This window comes from Thermobia domestica, chromosome 8 (genome assembly GCF_964235325.1).
Source record: "Thermobia domestica chromosome 8, izTheDome1.hap1.1, whole genome shotgun sequence".
In the NCBI taxonomy this organism is placed as follows: domain Eukaryota; kingdom Metazoa; phylum Arthropoda; class Insecta; order Zygentoma; family Lepismatidae; genus Thermobia; species Thermobia domestica.
Window position 1 is genome coordinate 217,646,471 of NC_137461.1, and position 17,348 is coordinate 217,663,818.

The 17,348-nt window shown below is 34.8% G+C and overlaps 1 protein-coding gene across 2 annotated transcripts in view; it reads right to left on the reverse strand.

Annotated features, from left to right (window-relative positions):
• LOC145693438 (uncharacterized) overlaps positions 1–17,348 on the reverse strand; it is a 683,742-nt gene that overhangs the window by 24,741 nt on the left and 641,653 nt on the right. For both annotated transcript variants that reach the window (XM_081769432.1, XM_081769433.1), the window contains one exon: positions 6,791–6,906. In XM_081769432.1, the coding sequence (XP_081625558.1) occupies positions 6,791–6,906 (116 nt within the window). The remainder of the gene's footprint in view (positions 1–6,790; positions 6,907–17,348) is intronic.

Below are 17,348 nucleotides of genomic sequence, written 5' to 3' on the forward strand. Positions count from 1 at the left end.
CAAGTTTAAAACTCTATTCAATTTCAAAACAATTGAATTGGCAAACAAATTGCCAATTAATAAATATTTGTAATTATAAAAGCTGTGTTAGAACAGAACTCACTTGTTCGCAACCTCGTTATGTAAATTATTCCCGTTTATATTATATGTTTAACGTGAAATACTGTACTATCCGGTGAAGAAACAACAAAAATTATAATAGACCACAGACGACTACGAAAAGTATTAAATAAATTAAATTATCGTAATGGCAAGGTTATCAGAATGTATCAGAATAGAAAAATGAAAGGCGGAAAGTAAACATCAAAATTATAGATAATTAAATTTAAAAATTAAATCAAAAACTATGTTCAGAAGATTTTTTGTAAACTAGTGATACTATTTTTAGGAATGTACTACAAGTTATGGGGAAAGTTGGTAAGATGTGAAGAGAAGAGGAATACACATAATTGCAATTAATATCCGCCATAAAAGAGAAATATTCTCAATCCAGGCAAAGAGGATGTGGAAAACCTGTAAGAAACTCAAATGTTGCAGATTTTAGTAATCGTAAAACGTACACGATGATTATATAAATATAACACCCCCCCCCCCACACACACACACAGACACACACTCACACGCCGAAACACATACAGTATATAACCGGATTTAGAATTGGGTCAAGGGAGAAAAAAAGTTTTATCAAGTTTAAGTTTGCGCCAGAAGAAGATTATATTCTCACTGAATACGCATTTCTCTTTCTATCTACACACATACATATAAATAGGTTGTTCCAAAAATGAGTAACTACTTTTTATTTAAAAAAAACGTTAAAAAACTACGCGAATTATTATATACAAAGATCAGCTGTAAGGCTTGCAATATTCTGATACATAAAATAACTGTATGTATTACAGTAAAACAAGGGTAGGTTAAATTTAATGGTAATCTGTATTTCTGGACTGTCTGCAGCTACCACTCTGTCAGTTTCTCGATTCAACGTCTTGTCTTCAAAGGCGAAGAAGTTAGTTACTGTTGTTCTCACCTCCTGTAGTTTGGTGAAGCATCGTGATTTCAGGAAGTGTCATGGACCGAGTAGATACTAATCCGAAGGAGCAAGATCAGGAATATATGCTGGGTGTACCATCAAGTTTCTGCTATTTTTGTGCCATTTATCGAGCCATGTATGGTTCTGCGTAATGCAATTTCAGCAGGGCGCGCTTTTGGTTCATCAATGGAAAATTTATTTTGCCTTCTGGCTCATACATCCGCTCTAATTGTTTGGAACATGGCTCAGCATTGATGATATTAGCAATGGACTTAGCATGAACTACTCATTCGTATTCCAGCTATCACAGAACATGACTTTATTTTCGAAAGATCCTGTTTGAAAAATTTGGCCTTTGCTTAACTATGGTATACAACATTCGAATTTCGGAAAGAAAAACACCCACTTTTCGTCACATGTAAAAAGTTCTTTCAGGAGATGCACATTGCTCAGATTTTGTATCATTTGTCGTCATATATCTACAATTCTTTGTGCTGAGTTGGGATCAGCTCATATGGCACAATGCTTCGACTCATGATTTTTTTTTCTACTTCGTGACTGCAGTGGATCAGGACGCGCCGAGTTGGTTAGACAGTCGCCGTGTGCTACTGGATGGACTTTTCCTCAATGGCGAATGACCTTAGAATCTCTTACCCTGAAGCGGCCAGATCTTTGTTCATTTTTGATATTTTTAAAGCTTGTACAAAATTTCTGGAACCAATTATTTGCTGTGCTCTGATTTACTGTAGTTTACCCTTTTGCATGGCAAATGTTTTGGATTTCTGTCGCAGAGTTATACCCAAGTTCGAACTCATACAGTAACTATACGTATTCACGTGTCATATCTTGTTGAGCACTCATCGCTATAAAGCTCCATGTTAAATAATCCGCTTGTGACACTACATCTTGCGATCAATCACCTGCTGTATACACGTGCCTACTGGTTGGAATTGTGAACTGATGCAAGACTTATGGCTCACTTTTATAATTAGACAATGTTGAATTATCTATATTAATTACAAATACAACCACATCAGTTGGGTATTTGTGTTATGTGTAATGACGTCACATGTTCATTTCGGCATTTGCCATATCAGTGTCTGTACAATTCCCATCTATCCACTATGAAATTGACTGTATTTACAGGAGAGATGGCGCGACTAGTGTACTTTATGACCAATTCGAACTTTGAAGTTCATTACAGTATCAACATGAGTTACGTTGTAAACGTGTGCTCTAACAAATACTTACACTCAAGAAAGAAATAATGGGAAGGGGTCAAGTGATCTTATTACCATGGTCTATTGCTTAGGACGATTACATTGAAATTGATTATGAACTTCCAAAAATAAAACCACGAATTAGTTAGTAGTTTGGCAATTTAAGCAGTAGATCGCATACTTAGTGAGAAAACTTACATATCGATATCAATAACACATTAGATAACCTCTATTATATAATTGCTTTGTCTCACCTATCTCCCGCCTGTGAACAGGAGTAAAGCTGTGCAATTATTCAATATATTGAGGGGTAAGGTGTCTGAGTGATAGAGCGCTTACCTCTAGTGTGTGGGGCCTCTGGTTCGATCCTCGGCAAAGTAAGTTTGTGGTGGACAACATTGTGCTAATGGGTTTTCTCGGAGTATTCCCGTTTTCTCCCATTTACTCATCTCACCAATACTTCCATCATTATTCACTGGTCTTAGTCATCGTGTCCCTTAGCCTAACAGGCATACATGTCTGAGGTTAAATTCAAACATTTTTAATATATTGATCGATCCATCCATACTTTCAAATATTAATTGATGTGCCGATATTTCGATATGTCGATCAAATTACGTCATTTTTTAAATTTGATTTTTGATAGATTGATTCGGATATCACATACTTCTAAAGAGGGTGAACAAAAGCTTAATTTCGATCAGCTACTTAAAATATCATTGAATGTTACACAAGTTGCTTAGTTACTTAGTTACGTCAACGTTCTCCTAAAAGTAATTATATATTCTTTGGAAAACCCTAGCTTGAATAGAAATAGCAGTAACACTGTTCTCACAACAGAGGGCTGTACCTCAGCATTACAAGATTTCCGTAGCCAATAGGGAAATGTGGCGAGTAGGAACACATTTGTGTTATTCAGTCAAAAGCAACAGCGTCATAAAGGAGAGGAAGGGAATGCAAGCGCCTTCACAATATGTTTCTGAAAGACGAACAACATGCGTAGATCAGGTTTGAAATGGCATTTTGGTGCAATGCACAACAATATTTACAGGTAATTCGTGATGTCCTTCTCTCGACCACTTCGCGGGAAGCACTATGCCATGAAAGAAGGCACCATCAGTATCGTATAACGGTCCAACGGGCCAGCGACAAAGAAAAATGAATGAAATGAAATCTTCATGCAGTTATGCCGGTTAGTCTAAAGGAGACGGTGATAATGAGAAATAGAGATGAAAGGGCTCGAAAAAAAACCGGCTTTTTTGGAAAAAAAACTCGGTTTTTTCTGCTTCGCTTTTTTGCTTGGGAAATTTTGGGCTTTTTTCAAAATTCTGCTTTAAATTGATAAACCAGATTTTGTTTTGCTTCTCTATAACACAAAAAGACATTTAATTAGTGGTTGATGCCGATAATAATATAAAACCTCGAAAATAAACCATGAATTTCGAAAAGATATTTCACACAGTTTTACTTCTCAACATATTTACATTATGAATTCCAAAGGATTAAGAATGTATATAATAAGATTTTTTTAACCTCCTACATACAAAAGTAAGCAGGGTTGGCAAGAACCATGGTTGTTTTTGAAAATGCCAAAAACCCGTTTTTGGGGGGACTTTAAACTAGGCTTTTTTGGTTTAAACCAGGTTTTTTTGAGTTTAGATATTTTGCTTTATGTATTTATATTACATATTGAAAGAAATAAGTTTGTTTCGCCTTGGTGTTATTATGCAACAACGGGGTTATACTGGAAGTCATATAAGCTTAAAGAAGTCCGGTCAGTACATTTCTTAAATTGGGAAACTCCCGCCTTAGCCATTGGGAAAATCGCGTCATTACGCTAAATGTAAAACAATAACGGAACAATCCTGTTATTCCTTTGCATGTAAAATTTAAAGGTCAGCGTATCATAATCAGTACGCTAAAACCGAGGTTTTAAATTACAAATTTAGTTCGTACATATCATTGAAAGTCCAATCCAAGCTAATGTTGGAAGCTACGTAGGCAATCGATAAATTTTGCCCATTTCTATCAGTATATTTAAGCAACGTTGGCTTCTTTATAAAACAACAGGCATTCAGGCATGCAGAAATATGCAATTTGGTTTCGTTTCGTATGTTCAGGCTTAACATCCATACGTAATACCCAGGTTACCAAGGAGAAGACTTTCGCTTAAAGTTACATCCGAACCGCTACCTTGTTTACGCATGAAAAAATGGTTATGGTTCGACCGAAAATTGAACATGGGACACCTTGATTAAAAGGTGAAAAGGAAATAAAACTAATGCAGATGGTTTGATGTGTGGAAACGTCACCATGAAGTTCACACGATTCGCATTTTTCGTTCTTTTTATTTTTTATTTTTTTTATTTTTTTGGTTTAAACCAGTTGTTTATTTAAAATAACTTCTGGTGTAAACCACCCAACCCTAAAAGTAAATACTTCTTTTAAAAAACACAAATAACTAGCAAAATTCTATGTAGTATTTTTTAAAATATTCCATACCCTCTTTTTGGAACAAAATAAAATTAAAATAAAGCATAAGAAAAATATTTAGATTTATATGATACACTTAAAGGCTGCAAATCTAGAGCTTTTGATTTTGTATATTCTTGATATTCTACAGTTTTATATAACCACCATCACGGTTTACTCAGTCCTCAAGGTTTCTGAATTTTTAACAAGAGGGATTCAACATATGAAGGGTGTGAGGCAAGAATATGGTAACCCACAATTTCTCTATTTTAAGAAATTAGAGATTTTCTGCTGTACAATCCATTTTGAAAGTCGGAAAGCTGATTTTTCACATAAGACTATACATGAAGGATTAAACGAAGCGGAATGCGTTGCTGTCTATCTGGTGGTGCATAGCTCAGCAATTGAAAATTTGTTGGTTACCATGTTCTTAGCTCACACCCTTCATATCATTACGAAACTCTCCTACCACCACTACATACAAAAAAAGGACTACGGAATACATTTAAGTTAAGATAAATACAACTGCACAACAAACGTGACTGAGTGGAGCTTTTGCGCTTCTATCGGGAAGTCCGGGATTCAACTCAGCATTCGAACATTCTGACAAAGCTTTTCTTCATTCCATCTGTGAAGTAGAAATAGTGCGTGTACTGCGAGTTGGCCGACTTCCTTTCTTATTGTTTTTAAATCGTTATTACTAATTACCAGCAGTGACTGTTTTGCGAAGGTTAGGGGGGCGGTCTTTTGGACTGAAGCCTGTTCTCCAAAATTACGGAATGTCTAAAACAAACGAAATATCTATTAGTCATGCCTTTACTCATAAACTTTCAGCTCCGTCAAATAAAAATTACGAATGTTTAGAAAAACTAAATATTAGTAAGAAAAAAACTCCCAAAATACTTTTCTAAATCCGCAACTATTTCTCAATATAAAATGATCTTCAAGGTTGTATCCTTAAGATTATTGATAATATATAAACGAAACGAAATATTAGTTACGCTTGTACTCATAAACTTCAAGCTCCTTCCAAATAAAATTAGGACATTTTAGAAAATGAAACAATCAGAGAAACCCCTCCCAAATTACTTTTCTAAATCCGCTACTGATTATTTATATAAATTAGTATTCAAGGTTGTATCCGGAAAATTATTGCTAAATCGTTGCACAGCTACAGTATAACAGAAATGTGGAAGTACGGTTTGACGGATATGTTGAAAAACGTACGCTTTGACGGATATGTAGAGAAACGTAAGTTTAACTTTTGCGCCAGAAGCTAGAGTACTAAGTTCTTAGAAATGAAACACGGATGACAAACTGAAATGATCCCGAGAAGAAAAAAATGTCGATAACTCAAAAGTTAAAATAAAGTTAAATAGCCTCTAAAATTTCCCTCAAATACTACATTCTTCATGTTAGCTTTAATTCGTATAACACGTGCTCCATCCATCTTGATGGTGGATTTTAGAGCGAAATATGGCATTTAGGTCATGGAATTCTTATCTAAATATAGAATATACTATAAGAAAGCTATTTAGATAGAAAAATCATGAAAATGAAAAAAGCCAAAATTTCCAAAATTCTCGTTTTTTTCCAAAAAAGCCGGCTTTTTATGTGAAAAAAAACCATCGATTCAAAAAAGCCGGCTTTTTTGCATCTCTAATTAGAAATTAGTGAAATGGTGGAGTGAAAAAAGTGGGAGAAAACGGAAGAATCCCGAGAAAACCCACAAGCACGGTGTTTGTCCACCACAAAGTCCACACAGCGTGAGCTGGGATCGAACCAGGGACTCCAGCTCTACCGGAGATGAACGCTCTACCACTGAGCCACCGCGCCCCCTGACAGCGACAAAGACGGATGCGCTGAGGATGTATGCCGTTTTACACGCATGTGGCAGACGGTGATAGAAATGATAGATGATTACATTGAAGGGATATAACAGCTGTTTTTTTGTGCATAACCCAGGTACGAATTATGATAATGTTGCCATTACTACTTACGCAGGTCTTATACATATACGGTATATAACAAGCCACAGTATAGTTTACATGAATATGAATCTACATACCTAATTGAAGGTAGATTTGATTGACATTATCATATTCAGACCATTCAAGTAGGTAGTGTCTGTATTCCATCAAATTAGTAGAGAGAAAATCCTGTCGATTGGGTGCATTTGGATTTCTGTAAAATAAAAGAGAACAATTATGAACTTTATTTTATAGTCCAAAGAAATATATTGAACTTACTTTAAATAAAAGGTATAAATAAACTGTCATTAATAGTACAAGAATCATGTTGAAAATACTTTGCTACCTAACTCCTAAGATCACACTTAACTTATACTCATGTTTTGTAAGTCAACTTTTAAGCTTGACAGAAATATATTATGAAGCCAGAGAAATGCATCATGAATTAACATGTATCCCATTTAGTTTAACAAAAGTCTTATTTTAAGACCGATGGATGACCAGGAATGTTTGAGCAAGACCATATATAACAAAAGAACATTTGAAACTTCACGAAAACTTTATCAAGAGTGTATTACAAAACGTTTATAACTTTTTCGAATCATCAATAGAAGATAAGAATAATATTTTTAGTATTTATTTGTTAAATTTCAATAATATATGATAAATTGAATACACTTATATGGTTGTTAATACTTTCAATCATTAGCTCGAGTAGGACTGTAGCACCTTATAAATCCAACTAGATGGAGCCCAAGTAAGTCCGGTGTTACGTACGTATGAGTCTCTCCCGTAGTTGGTGGTCATTTCTGGATTATGTGATAAACTTATTATTCGGGCTCGCACCTTATAGAAAACATTGATTATTTGCTTGAAGTCTATTGAATGAAATTAACACCTTATGTGCAGAAAGATGTCAGTTTCTTCCTCTAGTGGTAATTCGCTGACAAACATACCTGGTAGATGATATTTAGAATTCAAAGCGTTTTACTTTTTTTCTGTGGTTATAAATATAAAGAAATCTAAATGAATAGAAAACAAATAGCGCATGGTATAGCAGTTTCACTCAATCATAACAATAATAATACAGTTTTTGCATCTGTTCCACGTTATCTTTCAGTTATAATTTTCTTTTTCAACTATGTGCAAGAAAATTTGAAATAATAGTCTACCATTTACGCCCAACAACACCAAGATGTACTTGATTCATGTTAAAATAGAATGTTCAAAGTTTTATCTGACATGTATTTTGCGTACCTAATACCTTTTAATACCACCTATATTGTATATCTTTTTAAAATACCTAAAGTAAGAGGAAACTTGAATTTGCATAGCGATTAGCACAGCCAATGAAGGGAGAAAACGGACTAATGCTGGAAGAAATTCGTAACAATCAGAATTATCCATCAGTCGGTAGTAAGGTACCCATTTAAGATGTTCCCTGATTTCACCCTGGTATTTAACCCGCTATCCACCCATCAACCTCCATCTAAACGTGTTTATGGTATCACTTATATCTTCGTCACAATACACCCTAGCTCATTCATTCCTTTACAAATTCTTGCTAAGATTACGTTCTACAAATAGGGCCTAGTAAGATTTTAGCTGGAAGTAACTGTTTATGAGATATTTGCAAGAAATCGCAAAAATATCCAAGTCCAACTTCTTACACGAGTCAACAGCGGCGACATGGCGTGATGGCTGGCTGAACATTCTTTTCTCCGCTCTGATTATCCTTGTTCTATGTTTAGGTGTAATTTAATTACTTATTATAAGAAGAATTCGTAATGCAATATCATCCCTGGAAGATATAATATCCTTTCAAAAGTAGGCAAATGTAAGTACGCTTAGATTTATACTCAACGAGAAAAGTTCATATTCAATAGCATTGGCAGTTTGGTTCGGGAGAAATTACGCCTAACCCTTATAGGGTATTTCCATTTTCCGGACAAGTAACAACCCGGAAACTGTGAAATTTATGCCAATTATTGATCAACAGCATTTGTTAATAAATAATTAGATTTTTCATAGCATCACTGACATCCCACACACCATTGCATGTTTTCTTTTTCTTTTTGATTGTTTGTTTGTTTAGGCTATATGTTATTTTCAAATATCAATCAATTTCTTTTTCAGCTACAGCATGTTTATGGTATTGAATACTATTTAAAGTTATTTTACAATATATTTACTGTCATAACAATTTGATGTTTTCAAGAATTGTAATGAAAATAATTTCTATATATTTAAATTGCAAATATTTTTTCCCCAATTAGTTCAATTTAAAAAAATATATTTGATGAAACTTTTAAAATCAAACTCTAAGGGCAAACCTCGAATTCATTATTTGCTTACTAGCCATCAATAAAATTTTCAATTTCGCCATTAATTATTCTTGCTTCTTCATTACAAGATAGCCCACTGCAGCGTCCACACGTTGACGAACAATCCAACTGTCCTCTTGACATGACAATAATTTACAATCCTGGTTTGCAAAGCGGGGCACAATTTACATAAGATAGGTTGGGGGAAAAGACCTTAATGTTATGACTGGCTGGACAACTCTCTCGTACTGAATCCGTCTTAAATTCGCATTCAGTTGGCGCCAAGCTATTTCCATGCCATCTTTCTACTTGTAGGTAAAGTGTGAGTAGAAGCTCTCACATTCCTCTATCGTGGGTTTAGGGTTTCAGAAATTATATTTCTGGACTTTCGCCATCTATGGCCATGTTACCACGTCACATATAAGGAATAACGTCCCTCGCCGACCATACTATCCTAGGAAATGGAAGGAAGCGATGTGAGACTTATAGGTACCATCCCGACATTTGCCTGGTGTGAATGAGGAAAATCCAGGGAGGCTAGCCTGGAAAAGCTTTTACACTTCCTCGACCGAGTGCCCCCACCGGGAATCGAACCCAGGACCTCTCGCACAAGGCAAGAGCGTTAGCGACTATGCTACGCGAGAGGGAGCTCTTTTGTGATAGGTAATTTGGAAGAGCGAAATAAAATCTAAGGGTAGACTTTTTTTTTATCGTCAGAGTAAGTTTGAAATATCGTACTTCACTTAGATTGATAAAGCAACTTATTCAATACAACCTTGCAATAAACCTTACTCTACTGATATGCAATTCTGACAGATATATTAGCTTGTGTATACCTAAAGCCTGGTGTACTGCTTCTTCCGAAATTTAAAGAATATCAACAGGTTCTACAGGGTGTCCAATACACAATGCAACCCGGAGTTTGAGATAATAGAACTGTTGAATCTCAAGCGATACACAAATAGTGGTTATACCAAAATGAAGCCTTGTTCATGCATATAGTTTTAAACTAGGAAGCAACGATTGAAGTACACTAGGAACCACACAGTGTTGCCATATGTAACCAAAGGTATATATATATATATTTGCAAAACATGTAAATTGACTCATAACTCATACGTGTGGATGTTCTCTCATTAATTCTCACTTTGTTTAGTTGGAGTATCTTGGAAAATATGGAGCAGAAAAAGAATTTTTCATTTTCAACTATAACTAATCGGATGGGGCCTCTGTAAGGGGGAACTAGCGAAATCGTAGTTTTCATGAATTAACACTCTGAATTGGCAACTTTGCTGACGTTTCAGTGCATCAGAAGGTGTGCTAAGGGTGTCTACATTATGCAATTCCTGAAATGAACGAAATAGAAAAACTTTGAAATTATGATAAAACTGTTTCTTACATGCACCCGGCAACACTGCTACTACCACGCAATGTGTTATCCGTTCTACAACAGATGCTGGAAGTATCCCTTGCTTTGATTCAAACACAGGTTCACACGTTTCACCATGTTGGCAACAACTTTACGAGGAGTAGGTGTGTTAATGTTCTCAATGGTACTGCGAATGTTTGTTTCCAGGTCTTGTATAGTTCGAGGATTGTTCCTGTATACCTTTTGCTTTAAGTAGACCCATAGAAATGAATAGCAGCATTGCCGGGTGTATGTAAGTAAAAAAATTTTCATGATAATTTCAAAGTTTCTTTTTCATTGTTTTGAGGAATTGCATAGTGTAGACAGATCCCTAACACATCTTTTGATGCACTTAAACATAAGCAAAGTTGCCAATTCAGAGTGTTAATTCATGAAAACTACGATTTTCCTAGTTCCCCCTTACAGAGGCCCCATCCGATTAGTTATCGGTGGAAATGAGAAATTCTTTTTTCTGCTCCTTAGTTTCCAAGATACTCCAACTAAACAAACTAAAAATTAATGAGAGAGCATCCATACATATGAGTTATGGGTCAATTTGCATGTTTTGTATATATATATATATATATATATATATATATATATATATATATATATATATATATATATACACCTTTGGATACATGTGGCAAGACTGTGTGGTTCCTAGTGTACTTCAATCGTTGCTTCCTAGTTTAAAAATATATGCATGAACAAGGCTTCATTTTGGTATAATCATTATTTGTGTATCGCTTTAGATTCAACAGTTCTACTTTCCCAAATTCCAGGTTGCATTGTATATTGGACACCCTGTATTTCCTCAATCCACAGAAACAAGATGTGTTAGACCAAGTTACAGCGTATTCAAAACGAACTGCTCTTTTCTTTTCGCTTTACGGGTCATCTAATGATTCAACGCAATAATAAAATTGGTTTGGATAGTTAGGGTTAAAATCAACGTTGTCCATGAAGATGCTGTCGTATTTATTCATTAACGAATTCAGCTGTAATAATTGTTTTAGTTATCTATTGCTTTAAACAGAATTCAAAAAATTCGCGTTCGTTCAGGAGTTATAATGTGAACTAACGGACTAATATCATTCGTCGCTACCCGTTAAAATGTTAATGGATTGGATCCATTAACGAACTTGACCGATATAATCAATCTAGCTATTTATTATAAAAAAAATAAAGAAAGAAAGAATCGTTTTGGTTCAGATGTTACCATGTGGATTAACGAACTAACGTAAGTCGTTGTTACAAGTTAAGATGGTAACAAATTGACTCCATTAACAAATATATCTGAGACAATCGCACTCGCACTCGCTATCTATACATTGTTCAGCGTAAGCTCTAAACTCCAGTAAACAAAATATTTTTATCCTTCCGCTTGTCACAAATACGATTGGCTAGTAATGTATCACTCCCACTCCCCACGGGGAAGAGTAACTTATACACGTGCATTTTGAGAATCCTGTCTCGTGTTGTCCAGATACTTACAGCAGCAGCGGAAAAGAATAAAAAAAGATTTTAAAAAAAGTATTTGAATTTCCCTGGTAAACAATTGTTGCTTAGTGAATAAAGGTTTGCCTTGTTCGTGTTTCACCACAACACTCGCGGAACCGGGATTTATGCCAGCCATCTTTCAGACTTTAAAAGCAGAACACCAGTCCACAGTTGAGTTGGCGCCATAATTACTGCGCATGTTTAGTGTTTATTTCTATTGTTTCATTAGCCACACTCGACTACAGTATTATTAGATAATCCGTAATACATTTTTGTCATTTATAATAATGTAGCAGTTTTATATGGAACTTCATAGTAAAAGTAATAATCCAATCACATGAACCATTTTGTGGAGGAGTACAAGCGTCGATAGGACAGCAGCAAATCAGCGAGATTTAGTTTCACGTGGCTTTGTTTATCGCAGTTTAGAGCTTAGCCAAACAATGTTTAGGTATTACGAAAATGGAACTAAAAGAAAATGCTTTCGTTCAACAGTTATAGAGTGGACCAACGTAAGTGTGTACGTGTGCACTAACACTGAAATATTATAAGTCACATTTGCGTGATCCAAATAAATAATATTAAATTAAAGTTGTTATAGATAGATTATTGAGATAGACCGTAGTATAATTTGTTCTTAGAGATTTTGAAGTTTGTATTTAAGTATTTTATTTATTTATTTTTTTAATTTATAAGTTAACTAAACCTGATCTGTCTACTCAGAGCATCGTTCTGTTATGACCATGAATCTCCTTCCTACTTGTCTCCTTACTCACACAAGTAAAGGATAGGAAACTCACAAAGGAAGTGAATTGCTATATATAGATGTTGGAGCGAATTTATAGCAAATTTGTAGAAGTAACTCAATATCAATTGGAAAAAAATTGATAATAAATCCATATCCGTCCGAGTACGTCTCATTCCGTCTCTTGAAGCCTTTGGCGTTGCCAGCATGCAATAGGCTTTGCCATTCAGATTTAAGCAAAGCACCTGCAATGCCCGTCAACCCGCCATACGTAACTTCTCTACTCGTTGCCTAACACCGTAGTTTCGGGCTGCAACAATGTTAATCTTATGGACTCAAAACGGCCCCTAAAATGTTAAATAGAACAATTACGACACGGTTTTTGAAAATTTGAATGAGGGCTGGACAATCTGCTTAAAATTTGGAATCGACCAGTGAAAACGGCACGTTTCTAGCACTTGCAGTTTTCGAGATCTTGTTGTCGAAAGATTGCGGACAAACATGGAAACCTAGTATTTTAATATATAGACTAGCTGAACCTGCGCTCTCTATATTCCCTGCGCAGCGAAATATTCACATATAAGCATGAATCTCCTCTCGCACCGTTTGCGAAATATGATTCTACTTCCGGTTTTGGAGTTACAGTGATTGTCTTAGGAACTCGGAATTTGGTATAGGCCTATGTACGTATCTTCATAAGAATCGGCAAGAGGTGTAATAAAGGAGAGATATTTTTAATTACTTTTTCAATATCTCGCACCGCTGGCAAAATTCGATCCTACTTCCGGTCTTTATTTATTAATTGATTATCGTTCACCACCCCCTTCTCAGCAGAGATGCTATATGAGATGTGGTTCTACACTTTAAAGTGTAATCCGAACTATTCTTTCTGTATTCTCCACCTGTGAATTGAAAGCAGGATCTTTTACACCAAACTTGTGCATGCTAGAATGTAGACCAGCGGGGAAAGCTTTACATTTTTGGAGTTAGAACTGTTTCAGGTGGATGAATTATGATACACGTATGTAATTTGATAAAAACAGGAGGGGAAGTGGACATCATAAAGGGGAGATTTTTCGATTAATTTTCGATATGTTGCAACGTTTGCGAGACATGATCCTACTTACGGTATTAGAGTTAGAATTGTCGTAGGGAGATGAAATGTGGTATATGTATGTAGCTTGATAAAAACCGTCAAGGAGTATCATAAAGAGGAGATTTTTTTCTATTATTTTTTCAACAATACCGCACCGTATACGAGTATGATCTTACTTTCGGTTGTAGTTGGAATAGTCGAAAGAGAAATGAAATCTTTGAGTTTTACGTCCCACGTTTATGCCGGGTAGGGTACAGAAGACGGTGTTTATGAGAAATAAATGAAGAAACATGAATGAGGAAACAGGAGAACCCCGAGAGAACTCACACACACGGTGAATGTCAACTACAAAGTCCACATGGCGCGAGCTGGGATTGAACCAGGGATCCACACACCAGAGGTGAATGCTCTACCACTGAGGGACCGCGGTTCCAATTGTCGAGGGAGATGCAATTCGGTACATGTATGTATCGTAATGAGAATCGGCACGTGGTATCATAAAGGTGAAAATTTTCGATTATTTTCCAATATCTAGCACGTTTACGAGACATGAGCATACTTTCGGTTGGACTTAGAATTGTCGTAGGTAGATTAAATTTAGTATGTCTGCATCGTAATAACAATCGGCAAGGGGTGTTGTAAAGGGGAAATTTTTTCGATTCGTTTCTCAATATCTTGTTGCGTTTGCGAGAAGTTAGCCTGCTTCCGGATTCGAGAATTCAGAGCTTGTGTTTAGGGGTTGAGATGTCGGATGTCATATCCTAGCAATTTTTGTTCAGGCAATGCAAAATTTGCGTTTTAGTTTGCAATAATTAGCATAGTAATTATAATTTATTTTTGCATTCTCGTGGAATAGAACTCGAAGCGTCTTTAGTGACTAAAACATTTTGTAAAGCATCACTTGTTTGATTTTGATAAATGGGTGGTTACTGCAATGGACTTCTGTTGGAGAAACTCGCATTCGAATCCACCTTCACGAAAAGTTCTAATATCCTTGAATTTCAGTTTCAATCCGTAGGTCAGCGGGGCAAAGAAGATCTCCTGTGAAGAAGAAAAAAGATATACTCGAATGACGAAGAGGAAGGGGACTGTAATATGTCAATGAATGTTGAACAAGATTTACAAGTTTATATCCTTCAATTGTTTTACATTTGGTACCATTTTCTAATTCATGTATGATCAGTGTTTTTTTTTTCTTCTTGCATGTAGTATGTAATAAGCAAGTATATTACACATACAATTAATTATAATGTTAGTGACATATGGTGCTCATTGGGCAAAACACTCGTTTTTCATTATAATTTAGAAGTTAAATAAACGCCTAAGCGTTATGCAACCCCTAAACACAACAATGTTGTGTTGGAAAGTTTAACTGACAGGAATGATGTTTTTCTTTTACAATTTCAACACTTCCAGTGCAACCCTAAAAATGTAATAAAAAATAACAGCCATGTTTTTAAATATTCAACTAGAACTAGACAATCTACACAAAATTTGGAACCGATCAGTGAAAGCAGCACGTTTCCAGCATTTGTGGTTTTTGAGATCTCATTGTTGATTGGCGACAAGATATCTAATAAAGATAAAATATATAGATAAAATATAGATATATATATATATCTTTTAGGGAAGTAGTTGTATTGGGGGGGGGGGACATTTAATACTGTAAAACTGAAAGAAGTATAGAAAAGTTTATTTTAAAATATTGTTGAAATTATGATTTTAAATTCATACTTTTAATTATTTTGTTTTAATTTAATTTATTTAGCACAATGCATATAAAACTATATATATAAAAATGTAGTAACACCTAATGGGGGATGGGGAATGGCAGGGAACTGCATAGTTTATACCGTTTACGCAGGGTCATCAATCTAGGAGGCTCATATGTGCAGGTCGTATAGCCAGAATGGAGAAAGTAGGAACACTTTCAAAGACTTTACTGGACATCCAATCGGAAAGCGTCCATTAGGAAGACCTATGCGCAGATTAGAGGACAATATTGAGATGCATCTTGCAGAAATAGGAATACAAACTACAAACTGGAGCAATTTGGTTAAGGAGAGAAGCAATGGAAAGCTTTTGTGAACGCGGCATTAAACCTTCGGGCTCCAAAGGCCATGGAGTGAGTTAATAACATCTCACTGAGTTATCAGAAGCAAAATAAACGTTGTATTCATCTTTATTGCGTAAATTATGTTAATATAACAGAATTTACACAATAATTTAGTTTAACGTTTCTTACACAATGTAAACGGTGAGATTTTAAAATTTTAAATGTCTTGTTTTAATTTTAATTAACTAACTGTAAATCATCTCATGTCATATTTCTAACTGAAAACAGTTAATAAATAATACTCTATAACTTTGAAAAATTAATTTTAATTTTATTACTTCTTTCAATGTATATTATTATTATTATTATTATTATTATTATTATTATTATTATTATTATTATTATTATTATTATTATTATTATGATTATTATTATTATTATTATTATTATTTAGATCATTAAATTTTTATTCAGGAAGAAAATTGTAAAATACTATTACAGTTTTAGACTCATTTTCAAATCACATTTTAAGAAAACACAAATTTTTCTTCTTGTTGTAGAAGTAAGAATTACTGTTTATGAAATTACATTTGACCATGATTACTTCACAAAGACCAGTTTTAAATCATGTACTAATTATACTCGATTTTCAGGTAGAATGTGCAGTGTGACATAATTACCTAGGAAATAGTACTTAGCAACACACATATATATATATCCCCGACGTTTATTCATTGCGACGAGCTATTAAACTGCGCACATCCTGAGAAAGCAAATTAGAGAGTGCTGTTGTGTCGCTGAATTAGATCACGTGTTAACTTGTAGCATAGAACTCCGTAATTGGCGTAACAGTGTTATCTCGAGCTGTGAAGCACAATTCCTAAATGACTGAAAATTAGGGATCAAACTATTAACTGGATATCTCTTTAGTAGATTGAAGCATTGCCAACAGAAAATTCTCAAATTGAATCAGCTAGTTATGTTTAAAAAAAAATATAATAAAGAATAAGAGCTAAAATTGTTTTTCATGCTAAGTCACACGTATAAATAATTGGTTCCATGCAAAAATTCTGAAACACGGATTAAACACTAGAAAAGAAAAAAAAATGTTATGAAACAGTATGAAGGACTCTAATAAATTAATGGAAGATTGTAAATAACAAATAGTATGTAACTTTAGTGATCATTAGTTTCTGAACTATGTAATTTTCACGTGAAATTAAAATTCCTATAACGGGTAATGCTTTAATATAGTATTCATAGTAATACCTCTCCTGCAGATTGGAAGGCACATTACCACAATAAGCAGCTGTTTTGGAAATGATCCAAATGGATCGACGACAGACAACCTCTCAACACCTAGCTAATGAAGCTAAAACTAGCTTACTCACATCTAGATATTTACAGAAATCTCAAGAAGCATTATTGTAAATTATCGAATTTCTATGTACTTTGCATACAGGGTGTTTCAAAACAACACCGACAACATTTGGGAGGTGATTCCTGACACCAAGATAAGACAAA